The sequence below is a fragment of the Nuphar pumila genome, chromosome 6 (assembly GCF_984573655.1).
Source record: "Nuphar pumila chromosome 6, dmNupPumi1.hap1.1, whole genome shotgun sequence".
Classification (NCBI taxonomy): domain Eukaryota; kingdom Viridiplantae; phylum Streptophyta; class Magnoliopsida; order Nymphaeales; family Nymphaeaceae; genus Nuphar; species Nuphar pumila.
The window spans coordinates 23,532,353-23,546,849 of record NC_143254.1 but is presented as its reverse complement, the minus strand read 5'-3'; the positions used below and the strand labels follow the sequence as shown (position 1 = coordinate 23,546,849).

Here is a 14,497-nt window from a genome sequence, read left to right as displayed (position 1 = left end):
ATTCCACAGTACAGATCAGGTGACTTCTACTACTTTTCTCATATTTCTTCTATTTCTCATGTGCATTCATATAGTTTCATGCAAGCATGAGTGCCACTGAGGATAGTGTCATTCAAGCATGGGGGAGTGTGTAGTTTGCACATCCAAATCTTTCTTTGTCTTTGTACTGGTACATTGACGAAAACTCATAAAAATTGGGCTTTTAAGGAATGAGTTTGATCTTATATAAATGCTTTACATAATTTAACGTTTTTAGAGAATTTTTAAGCCCCACGAAAAAAAATCTGACACTAATCTAGAAAAACATGGTTATTTATGTGGATTTCAAAAAAATGACGATAGATGCACGTTAGAGTTTATTTTGAATCACAAGTATGAATATGCACAACGTATTTTTGAAAAACTAAGCAAATGAACAACATTGAAAACAAGAGATCAAAAAGTGAAAAAGAGCATACGTTTAGTAGCGTGATGTCTTCGTATTCCTTAGTAGCTTGGCTCATACACAAGTTGAAGCGTTTGATTCCTATGTCGAAAAGGATAACGAAGGAAATCACTTCTATGTCTAAGTTAATATCTGTGACTTATTTTGTTTGAGCAAGTAGAGCCTGAAGGGTGTTTACACTTGGTACCTTAAAACCATCTGGTTTGGGAGCCACCGGCTCGAAAGCCCGTTACATGGACTTTATAGAGAGCCTAATAGATGTTGACATTGCATATGACAAAAAGCAAACTATACGTAAAACTATTAAAATTGAAGGTCTAGTGACTCGAGCAATTAAGTCTGAGGGATACTTTGTATCTGGTGCCCTAAGGTCATCTGGCCTGAGAGTCACTGACCCAAAGCTCGTTACACGGGTGACGAAAACTGAAAATTTGAAATAGCGCTCAACAAAAAGAAAGAAAAAGTGTAAAAAAATTGAAAATATTAAAAAAGAAAAAGAAATAAAATTAAGAGCAAGAAAGAAAAAGTTCGTTGCTTAGCAATAAGTATTGAGAAAACCTGTGCAGAAAACATATGAGTGAAGATAAATAAACAATGACGTGTATATTTGATTTTCCGAGAATAAAGCATAAATGATTATGTTTTTTCTTAGAAAAGTAAAAGAAACAGTTTTACTCTATGGTGGCATGTAAAAGACTAATTATGTTTTGAAAGTGTAATGGCATGAAATATTTGTGAAAACAAAATCCTTAGTTGCCTAATGCTTATTGAATTGAAATCTTTATGCATACATGACAGAGATGTTTGTGGCTAGCATCACTGCAAACCCTCACGAGACCTTACTCATCCACTGGGGTAACTCAGGGGTTAAAGGGCTTGTTGCATATGCTAAATGCAACTGTGATTCCTACGAAAGTGAGTTAGGTATTTATTTTATTTAGTTTGTCTTTTGCTTTTTGTTCAAGGTCAGTTTGACCGAGCACTAGCAAACGATAAGCATGGGGGAATTTAATCATGCATAATTTTATACATTTTCATGCATGATTATGTGCGATAAATGTTTAAAAATGCTTTTTTGCTAAGGGTTTCATCGTTTTTCATCAAATCGTAATTTAAGCAAATTGAGCCTCTTTGAAGTACTTTGGAGAAATTAATTAAGTTTTTAGAAAAATATGTTTAAAAAGAGGTCTTTTGAAATATTAAAAATTTTACGAATTCTTTTTGAAAGATTTTCTAAAAACCTAATTAGAGACTATAAATAGAATTTTTAGATGAAAGGGAAAACATGTTTCCCTCTAGCCTTCTGTGCCCCCTTCTCTCTCTCCTCTCTACCTCTTCTTCTTCATCTTCTTCCCCTTATTCTCTTCTCAACAGGTTGCCTACCCTATTCTTTTTTTTTCTTCTTGTTCGCTCTTGCTTCTAAACCTCGTAATCACCACTTTTCTTGTCCCCATCGTCGGAGAGAGAGTGGAGTTCGTTCGATTGCAATGAAGAAGCCATCTTCTTCTTCTCAACCCGTCCGTCGGAGGTAAGACGTAGGTAAACCTCTTCTCCCCCTTCTCTTTACGCATTTTGCATATAGACTAGAAATACTTGTACTAGTTATAAAATAAAACCATCTTGTTACATATCAAAGTATGAAGATGGGCACATGCGTTAGATAACTGTCAAATATCAGATGCGGAGAACCACATAAGAATTCCCAATAAACCATTAGATCATCCTTTGAACCCTTATTCATAAAATGGATTGATTTGATGAAAATTTTCCCCTAACCTCAATGTAGCAGGATTCATTTAACAGATCTGGTATTCTAGTGTTCAATAAGCTATTTGGAACATGACGATTTTAAAGCAAATATCCCAGTCATGTGGATTTCAGCTTGATGGTGGCTTCCAATACAAAATACCTTATTGGGTAAAAAAACAGAACACTACACACAAGAAATTGATCCACATACACCACAGAATCACTTAAAAGAAAATACACAGAAGAAATATTTTTGCCCCTCCAAAATTACAGAAAACCATGATGAGAAATGATCTAATGAAAGTGAACCAAGAGAGAATAAGGGCCTTACCAATGCAACAAAGAAACGTGCAACAACTTCTGATGACCTGATAACTTCAGATTGCATCCACGTTTTTCTTATTGCCATGCGTTCTGCAAAATGATTTGTAGCAGAAAGGACCCCAATGTAAAGATAAACTGAAGTTTCAGGCAGAGGAGGAGCTTTCCACTTTTCTGACATTTCCAAGACTTGCTGTAGTGAGAAACTTGGATGAGAGATTGGAAGGGAAGTGGTGTATATTGAATGCAAATCCACGTCACCACTTATTGATAGTCCAGTTGCATCTTCAAGAGCAAAGCCCTGCCAAAAATAAAAATATTTAACTCAATATAGAACATTTTTTTTTTATCTTCCACAGGATTGTCCAAACACAAAATGACATCACCAAAAACCAAGTCAAGCCCATCAGTCAAAACACATAAATGGGAAGTGAAAGAAAGTGCAGCCTAGCCTAAAAAAAAAAAAGCAGCAGTAATGGAAGAATAGACAAAAGGTTGGTGTTACACATACCGTCCTATAAGGGAAAGAAGTCAAATGTCTTCCACCAACATTAATGTGGTATCCTTCAACACCAGCACGTACAGTTAACACGAATAACCTCTCCTCCCCAAAAGGAAAAGGCCAAGTCATAGCTGGCTTCTTAGCACGTCCAATAAATCGTTTCAGCCACCAAGTTGTCTTTGATTCTTTTGAGTCTATAATGTCATTTCTAATCCATTTCTCACACTTGGGAAAACCATCAACTGCACAATACAATGCAGGTGCCTTTAAAAACAACAGTGCATTTAACAGCTTAACATACATAAGGTCATCAGATTTACTTTAAATGGTGTACTTTGGATGCATAAGAGATACATACAAGGTACATAACTTTTCTTGAAAGAGAAGACAGTAAGTCTTCTATGTAGAACAGAGAGAAACAGAAAAGTAATGGAAACATTCTAAACATAAAACCTCCTGAATGCATGGGTGACATGGGTCCCAGCTGACTGCACTAGGCATTGATAACAAAATGCAAACAAAAGGATTAATTTCTTCTCCATTTTCAAAATTTTGGGATGCAAATATTTGCAGTAATGTGGAAATGTAATTCATTAGAAGTAGCTAAGCATAAAAACATTGCCACCTTTTCTCTTTCTAAAACACAGAACTTTGACCACTCAAGAAACCTCGATCACTGAAAGTAACAGACAGAAGTTCACTAGCCAAGGATGTTTGGGAACACTTAACTGCTACAAGCATTACCAAATCATACAAACTGGAGTGCAATGTTTTGGTAATACAACTCATCATCTAGTTTTATGTGAATCCAAAACCATAGCTGTTCTAGTTCCCTACTACTAAAATAAAGCTTTTATACTTCCAGACTGCTAAAAAGGAGAAAAAAAGAAAAGAAAAAGAGATGCACCAGAAAAACAAGGTAAAGTCTTACCAGTGTCATCAACTTCTTTTGATTGCAAACCATCGCACCTTTGGGCAGCTCCCCATTGCATTCTATAGCATGTGTTATGCTCAATTACAGGCACCTTGCTCCAATCCCCCTTCAACCTTGGATTCAAGTGAAAAATTCTTGGAGGCTCCTCACCATCAACGGCCTTCAATCCACGTAGTTCGAGCATAAACTGAGAAACTAAAACAGATGAGATTCCACCACCTCTACCGGCCAAGGGAACAAATTCCTCATGAGCGATTCGAGGTTTTCCAACTACAGTTATCGAAGAACCAACAGCCAACCCGCAAGGAAGAAGCATGACACTTCCCGCTCTATCCATTTCATCTCCACTGAACGATATAGAAGAAGGGCAAGATTCGGGCTTCCCGTCAATCTGCTGATCAATCGTCTGATTGAGTTCTTGGAAGGAAAAGCTCTCGGCTTCTTCCCATGCTTTAAGCCCGATAGCACACGCATCGTTCGCCATTTTCTCCAGCTCAGATAGCTCATTCGTTTTGTTCTTCCTTCTCATTATCTCGGCCGAAATCCTGCCGTATCTATGCTGAAGCGGCATAATCGGCAGCACCCCTCCTTTCGATGCCTTGACCTGGTGCTTCTGAGGCATCTTTGGGGCATTCTGGTGTTGGCTATCTTCCAGCTTCCTATGAAAGCTATCCTTGTGAACCGAATGGAAGAGACGCTTGTTTTCGCTATCATTCTCAGTTTCTGCGATCGCCGGCCCGTCCAATCTAGCTAGATTGTCGTCCCCGCTCAACAACGAAGCCATCTCGAGGACGCTGTGGAATTTCAAGGAGATGAAAACCAAGTAGAGCACACCTAAGGCTAACCAAATGTGAGACGATTTCATCCTCCTCCCGCCCAGCAAATCAGCCTTTCCCCTCTTCATCGTGGAGAAAACTCGCAACTACGAATCGCGAACAAATCCTTCCCCTCTGATCAGCAAAAAAAACCAAAATCGTTTCACTTTTCCCCACAGCAATCGAATCCCAACGACCACCAATCCGTTCCACTTGCTCTTCACATCAATTGGAAACAACCAAACACATTGCCACCATTCCCCTCCACCTAAAGCTCAAAACTCGGAAACCCCAATTCCCCAACAACCGATCTACGCATCAATCCAAAAAAACAAAACCAAGAAATCACGGACTATTCCTCCTCCCTGCCCACAAAGAAGCCAACTCAAAATTCACGAGAATCCCACAAATTACACATCGCCAGCCCCCTCTGCGTCATAAATACCCCTAAATGCTGGGGATTTAAAAGGCACCAACAAAGAGAAACAGTGGCGATCGGGCTGGAGAGAGATGGGGAACACGTTCATTGTAAAGCGATTGACCGGTACCTTTACGTATGGCAGAACCCGTGTATTTCGAGGTGGGGCTTGGGCACGTTGACAGCATCTTCATTGACCCGCCATTGCCGTCTCTCTGCCGCGTCCCTCCCGGCCATCATCGACGATTCGCAGCCGCTCCGGCTTTCTGGGCTCCTCCCTTCGGCCACTGCAACATCCTCCTCCTTTCACACTTTCCGAGGCAAACTTTAATTAGAATCGTTAATTAATTGATTGATTAATTCAGTTAAATTTATTTTATGGGAGAAGCAGAAGTCGGGTTGGAAACCAGATTTTGCAATTTGGACAGTTGATTGTGGCAAATAACTATATGCCATTATACAAATATATATATATATATATATATATATATATAGAGAGAGAGAGAGAGAGAGAGAGAGATATGGAACTGAACATATTAGGCTCTCTTTTTTCGTTCTGCCATCATTAGGCTCTAGGCTCCGATAGATTTTGAACAATTAAATGTGTTTAATGTTAGATTTAGTGGAAATGGACTATTTAATAATATTTTTTTTATAAAAAATGCATTTTTATGAGCCAAGAAAAAAAATGATGTCTTCATAGTCATTGATTTTAGATTATCAGAATCCAAAAGCCACTTCCCACTAAACAAAACCTATACATCACATCTACTATGTTAGATGTCAGAAAAAATGCCAAAACTACATTTTTTGAAAGAGCTTAACGAGCAAAACGAGAAAATAGTACAAAACGAGCACATTACTCAAATATATATATGGGTTTATATTTGGTACAATTGATTATGCTTGCAATCTAGTTTGAGTATCTAATGCTAATTGTTTTGACACAATCTAACCTCATAAGAAGGTCAGAAAAAATTGATGTCTTCTTGTTTAGAAAACCTATACACAGTTAGATTTATACTATCCAAATGTTGGTTCCCACTAAACAAAACATGTAGATCACATTTATTGTGTAAGATGTGAGAAAAAAAATTCATACAAGGGAGTTCTGGCATCTTTACTAGGTTGTTTATACATACAAACAAGTAGCAAATCTTAATCTTATATATATGAGGTGATAACTGCTTACCACCTTATGAGCTGGACATCGACCCATCTTTTGGTAGCATTTTTAGGTGGTGCTCCGTGCAAACAAGAAGCTAAATTTAATTGATAAATTAGTGGTCCCCATGTCTGAAAAAAAATGCAGTGGGACCCACGTGCGACTCTGTGAGAGGGAGAAAGGGAAAAGGTAAGATCCAAAGACCGTGCTCATGAACTTGCATGCTTGTTGGTCTTTTCTCTCTCTATCTCTTTTTCTCATATATTTTTTTGAGAGGAAGCAAGAAGGAATTCATTAAAATTCAAAAGGAACATTACAGCAGCACCGAGGATGAGATATCCCCATACAGTAATGAAGCGCAGAAGAGCAAAAAATAGATAGTGAAAGACTTTTATGGTCCCATATTAGCACAGATAGAGGACCTAAGATCTTCAATAGCAACCATATTCTATAAAGATTTGTGATGGGGAATCACAAATTGACATACCAAATATGATAATAAGATAGTTAGCTTTACTCTTTTTATGGAATTAAAATAAGGCTGCTATATAGTGAAGGCACAAAAAAAAAATATTCATGAAGGTTTATGCAATTTTTATAAACAATTTTGGTTCTACTCTTTGTTTAAATTGGTAATTATTTCTTACTATGATGCTTCTCCTTTCTTCCACCTTTCCAGGTTGGTAAAAATTAAGGCGCAATCGATTCAAATCTCAATGCAACTTTGTATAATTAAATGGTTGTACTCATCTAGCACCAAATTAAAGGTTAATTGGTTAGTGCGCTGCCTTATGAAAGTTAGTCAAAAAGCTACTTTTTGCAGTCACTTGAAAGCAAACCCTAGCACATGTTTCCGGTGACCATACAGTGAAATGAAATTTTAATCATTAATAGTAAAGTGAAGACTACACATAAAACATACCTTTGATATTAAGCATTAAAAATATTTTAAAGTTTATCATTATACATTATCAGAGAAAAAACAAATCACTTTGATCCCTCGTCTACCAAAACAATTTTAACATTTTGAACCATGCATGTAAACATGACCAATTGTTGTAATCTTGTTAGCTTGCAATGGCAATTTTCATAACACATGGACATTTTTTTGGCAGAGTGAGGTGTTTGTTTAGAATAATAACTAACATATTTTTTAAATGTATTTTAAATTTTTGATTTAAAAAAAAAGTAATTCTTTACACAAAAATGGTGACCATATATTTTCAATAATTCCATCTCTTTTAAGGGTGTTATGGTCTTTTCAATTAGTTGAATGTGGCTAGTATTAATATAATTGATTTAAAATTATTTATGTAAACATAAACACTTATACACACATATTAATACCCAATTTCATCGAGTGTACATTTGATCCTAATACACTTTAAAGAGTGATTCTCATTTGAACAGTGTCTCAAAATCAACACATAAATTTTTTTTGTCATCGAACTTTAAAAGCAAACCTCATAAAAAGCGAATTGATATAAAACCCCAAAAGTAGGATTTAAAAAGTGAATCACAACTGTGTGTGATTCACTTTCTCATGAGATTTGAAATCTCATGAGATTTTAAAAGTGAATATTGTTTAAACAATAATTTCACTTTTCAAAAACACAACCAAACATACCCAAGTCTCAACAAAAAAACATGATTGCAGCATTTTTTGTTGAATTTTATCCTAATGATGTGTTTATTATTATTTAATTACTCAGGAACAAACTTTGGATTCAATTGAATTAGAAAAAAAAATCGTTTATAGTCAAGTTTTATCGCAATGTGAGCTATTGGTTTTTTACCCCTTTAGAAAACACGCACATGAAAAATAACTAATCTAATACATGTTCTTTATGCTCTTTATTAAGCAAATTATAATAATCACATTTATCAATTTAAATCAAGCTAAAAACACCTGCAGCCACATTATTTGGAGGGCTTGAGAAAAATGGGTCCTCACCAATGCATTTCCCACATACACACAGGCACACACACACACACACACACAGGCATAGATCAGTAATTACACATTAGTGTGTTCCTATGGTATGACCCCATGATGTGTTTAGCATGGTTTGTTTTCTCTGGCTTACATCTTGGGTCATGTTTCCTAAAGTCAATTGTAATTTTTTTCGTCCTAAAATTTTTGTGCATTGCGAATCATGATTTTTTATCCTTTCAAATTAGTTTTTACAAATCATAATTACATAGGTGCAGTCTGTAAACTGTTGTTCATTGGTCACAAAATCATGTGTTTTTAGACTAAGCTTTTTGACCTATTACCCACAATTTTGGCCTAGGTTTTTGGAAAATCAGTTTTGAATGGAGAACTTTTTTTAGGGCAGGTTTGGAAGAGAGAAAAACTCTCATAAGAAAAGAGAGTTTTGCCTATGGGAGTTTTTTATACGAGAAGTTTTTCAAAAGAAAGTTTTTCCCTTGTTTGTGTAGCATGAGAAAAACAGTGGCAAAATATGAAAAAATGAGAGAGAAGAGGAGGGTGGTAGTGATGGTGGTGAGTGGCGGTGATGATGAGATGGTGGGTGGTGGTGGGGAGTGTAAAAATATTTTTTCTCTTGGTAGGAAAGATTTTACCACCCCCTATGAAGGAATGTTTTCTATAAAAAATTATACATTTTAGAAAAACTCTTTCAACCAAAAAGTTTTTCTCATTTGGAAGGGTCCAAACGTACCCTTAGCCTCATTGATCAAGTAGAACTTTCCCAAGGCTTTATTGAGTACAATAACCATAATAAGCAATGCTCTTAATATTGAACTTTAGACTTTGAACTAGAATTTGGATTTAAACTTGAACTTAGACTTAGATTCAACCCTGCTCACCTAATTTCAATTCAATTTGATTAGGTCTTGAGTTTGGGTTTGACTTTAACAGTTTTCTTATTCTTTAATCATTTTTGACATTTTTCACTATTATAATATTGTTTAATGACATGGGAGTTTGATCGGTCCAGTCAAAATCATTTTAGACCAAAAATTTTCCAGTGCATCTGTGCTACCTAGCCATAAATGTTTTTATGTAGAGCTGCACACGAGTCCAGTTTGAGCTGAGCCTGGGTTGTTTAAACTTGGTTAGGTTCAAAATGTCTTTGTTGAACGAGCTCGAGCCGTGCTGAGCTTTAATGGTATTACATCTTGCAAAAAAGTTTTAAGGTGGGATTTGATCCCAAACCTCTAGTGTTAACCAAGTGACCCACCACAAAGCCAAAGCATGCCTTTTGACTATTGTCACCGAAAAAATTATATACATACAAAAAATTCTTTAGATTAACGTACGACGGAAAAAGGCTAAAGACGAGATTCAAACCCAATACATTCTAAGGAAAAGTCTAATACCCTACCCATTACTATAACAATGACCTTTTAATTATATATATATATTTATATATTTATTTATTTATCCAAACCTTATCGTGCCTACTCGTTTGTCAAGCTCAGTAGGCCAATTAAACCCGACTCGTTTGCTCGTCCAAGCATATGAGCCATGTATGAGCTCGACTTATTTAAAGCATGAATGAGCTTCAAGCCGAGCTGAACCGAGCCAAGCCCGAGCCAGCTTAGTTCGTTGTGCATCCCTATTCTTATGCACATTGAGGCTTGGTGGTGCATGCAAGAAATTGTAGTCAATGGATAAATGTGGTCCTATTAACTTGCCGTTTGACAAGGTCAATATATACTTTAGTCAACCCTGTTTCTTCTTCTTTGGAATGTTTTTACAATTACTCTCTCATTGCTTAATCTTTGAGGTTGCTCAAGGTGTCTCAGTCCTCTTGATACCAAAGAAAGCCAATAAAGAATGTATCCTAAGAGGTTATAGATCACCTTGCTATAATTAATTCTACATCTGGAAGGGGAATTATCACTTTAAAGAAAGTGTTGTTGTTGTTGTATTTTCACAACGTAAGCAAACTATGTAAATTCAAACATATCAGTCACCTTTAGTGCAATTTTATGCAACAAGGCACTTGTTTGGTCTGTTTGATCTCGCCCAAAAAAGAAATTTTGCTCACATTTATAAAGTCCATGGAAAAACCTTCGTGTAAAACAATGTACTAGATTGGTCTTCGACCTAATGTCACTTAGCAAGACCTATTTAAATATATAAACAAGCATCATAGAGATCCTTGCGTTGAGTTATGTATGCACTTATAGCTATCATCTTGCATCATTAGTCGTCTATGTCTCTTTTACAAAAATATTTTCAAAAATACTTATCAGAGCCAATCTTTTGCTCTTTTTAAAAAAAAATCGACCAAAGATGTATGGTCAGCCCCTTCAGATGAGCAATGGGCGGGGTACAAACTCTGGAATAAGATTTGTTCACTTCGTCCCCTTGTTCTAGAATGGATTAAAAATCAAAGAGGTAGCTAATTTCAAAAAGTTCATGAGTGGGAAGAGGAGCATAAGTGTATACAATCAAATGACATGAGCCCATCCAGGAATAATGTCTTAACAGAGCTCATCAAGGAATGGAGGATTGGAGAAGAGATCGAGGGTGTTATGGTTGGGCTAGGCTGATCAAAACTGCAGGTTCTTCCATATGAGAGCATCATACAGAAGAATGTTAAACCATATCCACATTCTCTCAATTGGTGACGTATTCACAGGCCCGAACATCATCCAAGCTACTACTGCCTATTTTCAAGAACTATTTGCAGCCCCGCCCCTGATTCGAGAGGTGGTAGTTTTCAATAGCTTCCCATGAAGCAAATCCACGCAGGTAGATCTAGATTCATGGAACAAACTTTCATAGAGGATGAAATCACGTTTTGGTCCTTACCCTCTAGAAAAGCCCCGGGTCCAGACGATTTCCCCTCTTATTTTTTTAAAACCTTCCGGCATTGTTGCAAAAAAGTATTAACAAGGATGGTGTATGAGTTTCACTCCAACTCTATTCTAAAGAGTTTGAACTGGTCCGACTTCATCCTCTCGAAGGAGGACAGTGTAGAGGATATCTCTAGGTTTCAACCCATCTCCCTCTTGGGAACACCCTTGAAACTTTTGGTCAAGCTCCTTGTCTCGAGGATGAAAGATGAACTCAATCATATCATTTCTTCATTTCAGACAGCAGTTCTGCCCTGATGGAGCATTCACAATTGTGGGTTGTTGGCCAATGAAATTGTTGATTTCCTGAGCAGAAGTGGACACCCTTCTTTTCTCTTGAAAATCGACTTCCACAAGGCCTTCGATTCAGTCAGTTGGCTTTTCCTCCGTTCATGTATGAAAACGATGGGTTTTGGAACACATTTCATTGATTAAGTCTTTGAGTTTGTTTCCAAAGCCCAAATAGTGGTCTCAATAAATGCTGAACGATGTACATGGGATGTGGTCTTTGACAAGACTACCTTCTATCCCCCTTACTATTTAATATAGTTGGAGTCTCTCTGAATTCGCTATTCAGAAAAGCGGTAGTGTGTTTTATTGATGATCTCAACATCCAAAGCCTAAAAAGCTTCTCTATCTTGCAGTTCGCAGACGACGTAATTATCTTTGGCTCTGCATCTCGTTCACAAGTCATGTAGACAGTAATGTTGCTCAAAGCCTTTTAAAAAGTTTCTGGTCTCACCGTAGCAGAAGGTAAGTGTTAACTCTATTCAACTCCCATCCCGAGCATGATGTGTTCGTCGAGCATATGTTTGGATGCAGAAGCTTTTCTCTGCCCTTAGACTACCTGGGTTTCTACATTTTGAAAGGTGAACCACCTGTTTGATGAGAATTAATATTGTAATGTCCTTTATGAGGACAGTTTGTGTGAAAAAAATTGGGGAGTTGAAAAGTCATAAGGGTGTGCATTTTTTGCTTCAAAAGGAAGAACATATGAGTAAAGTGAGAGTGAGTTAGTGGTGCAAATAGGTGGGTGTGTTGCCTATATAAAGAGACATTATAAGTGAGTGTAGGGTGTGTTATTTTTTGTCTTTCATTTCAAGTGTTATGTATTCTTTGTTTTTTATTATTTCCTTGTGTTTCTTTGATAATGCATTGAGGTCCTTTTAGTATTTTTTTTTTGTGTTTATGCATGTGATAGAGCTTGTGTTTCTCTCCTTTTTTCTAACATTTTTTGTATCAGAGTCTAGTCATGGTGAAGTTGGGCATAGCGTTGTGGTGGCGAAGGTCATAACTGAAGTGAAAGATTTTCAAGTGGTGCAGAGAGGTAATCATTTTTGTTGTTCATAATGTCGAATGGTATGAACATACATTCAACCTCTCACAATCTCTAGTTCTTATTTTTAGTGGTAAAAATTATGAATTTTAAAGTAACCACAATGAAACTCCAAACTCTAAATAGAGAATTTGAGACATTGCTTATAAAAGATAGTGAGTTTGTTCAAGATTTTTTCTCTAGAATTTATGTTATTATTAATAAAATGCAATCTTTTAGAGAAAATATTATTGATCAAAAGATTATCGAAAAAGTTTTGAGGCATTTACCTTCAAAATTTGATCATATTGTCACTACTATCGAGGAATTTAAGAATTTATTAACTTATTCTCTTAATGAACTAATGGGTTCGTTGATGGCTCATGAAGTAAGAATGAACAGACTAGTTGATAAAAGTATTAACATGCATTTCAGTCTAAAGTAGAGATTTTTAATAAAGAGAAAATTGGCAAATATTTCTCTAATCACAATTATGCAGGTAGAGGTAGAACTAGTTATCATGGTCAAAGATGAGGGAGATCCTACACCACCCACCAGAAATTAGAGAGTGGTGTGAAAGAAGATAAAAAACAAAGTCACAAGAAAAATCAATGCATGCTTTATAAAAAGATGGGCCATATTGAGCCATACTATTGGGATATAACAAAGCAAAAGACAAACTTTGTCAAAGAAAAGCAAGATGAAGGTAAGTTATTTTTTATTTGCTTAAATTCAAATGAAAGCACTGGTGATGTGTGGTTTTTAGACACTGGATATAGTAACCACATGACAGACAAACAAGATTTGTTTTGCCACATGGATGAATCAGTAAATTTTCAAGTTACGCTTGAAAATGACAAGTATATGAAAATTGAAGGCAAAGGTACCATCATAGTTAGTGAAATGTTTTTGGTGATGTCTATTATATTTCTGGCTCATATTTTCAATCTTGGTTAAGGTGTTATATCATGGAGCTCAAAGAAACAACCTTTTATAACATTATCATCACCTGAAGCCGAATATATTGTAGCTTCTGCAACAACTTGTCAAGCTATATGGATGAAAAAGATTTTAGAAAATGCGCAACAATCTCAAGTTTATGCAACAAAAATTTATTATGACAACATGACTACAATAGCAATGACAAAGTCAAGTTTTTTTATGGCAGAATCAAGCACATCGAGTTTCAATATTATTTCATTCGAAATGTTGTTGCTAAAAATATAATTATGTTGAAACATTGTTCTGCAAATGATCAAGTAGCTGATGGTCTCAACAAAGCACTTTCACATTTAGAGATTCACTTGGTGTCTTCAATTTTGCATCAAAAGAAAGTGATGCAAATTAATATTGTAACGTCCTTTATGAGGACGGTTCGTGTGAAAAAAGTGGGGAGTTTAAAAGTTATAACGGTGTCCATTTTTTGTTTTAAAAGGGAGAACTTATCAGTAAAATGTGAGTGAGTTAGTGGGTTAGTAGTGCAAATAAGTGGGTGTGTATTAATGGTACGTGAGTGTAGGATGTCATTTTGAGTATGGTCTTTGCTTTTTGGTATTTCTTTGTGTTCCTTCGATAATGCATTGAGCTATTTTTAATGTTTTTTTTTGTGTGTATGAGTCCTCTCATTTTTTTTTCAACACTGTTTGCATTTCAGCCAAGATAGAGGCTAAGATAGATCAGAGACTGCAGCCTTGGCAAGAAAAATACCTTTTTAAGCTCGAACATGTGACCCTAATTCGGCATGTTGACTGCATCCCATTTCGTATGCCACAGTTTTTTCGGGATCTCGAAAAAAGAAACTAAACTGAACCGCCTATGCCAATATGTCAGCCTTCAATTTTCAAACAATTTCTTCAAGTTCCCAGCAGTGGCCAAGAATCTGCGTGGGCATTAAACTCTGATGGGAGCTTTAACACGAGTTCTGCCTATAGAGCTTGCCTGGAAGCCGAAGCCAACTGGCTCCTGCCTCGAACACCCTGGGAGAAGAGTCACTCTCCAAG

At 36.4% G+C, this 14,497-nt stretch overlaps 1 protein-coding gene across 2 annotated transcripts in view; it reads right to left on the bottom strand.

Annotated features, from left to right (window-relative positions):
- LOC149834344 (hydroxyproline O-galactosyltransferase GALT2-like) overlaps positions 1–5,489 on the bottom strand; it is a 37,455-nt gene extending 31,966 nt beyond the window's left edge. For both annotated transcript variants that reach the window (XM_090011350.1, XM_090011349.1), the window contains exons 1-3: positions 3,949–5,489; positions 3,027–3,259; positions 2,526–2,816 (exon numbers count right to left, since the gene is read on the bottom strand). In XM_090011350.1, coding sequence (XP_089867476.1) covers positions 2,526–2,816; positions 3,027–3,259; positions 3,949–4,855 — 1,431 coding nt within the window. In that variant the 5' untranslated portion in view covers positions 4,856–5,489. The remainder of the gene's footprint in view (positions 1–2,525; positions 2,817–3,026; positions 3,260–3,948) is intronic.
- Positions 5,490–14,497: the final 9,008 nt, after the last annotated feature.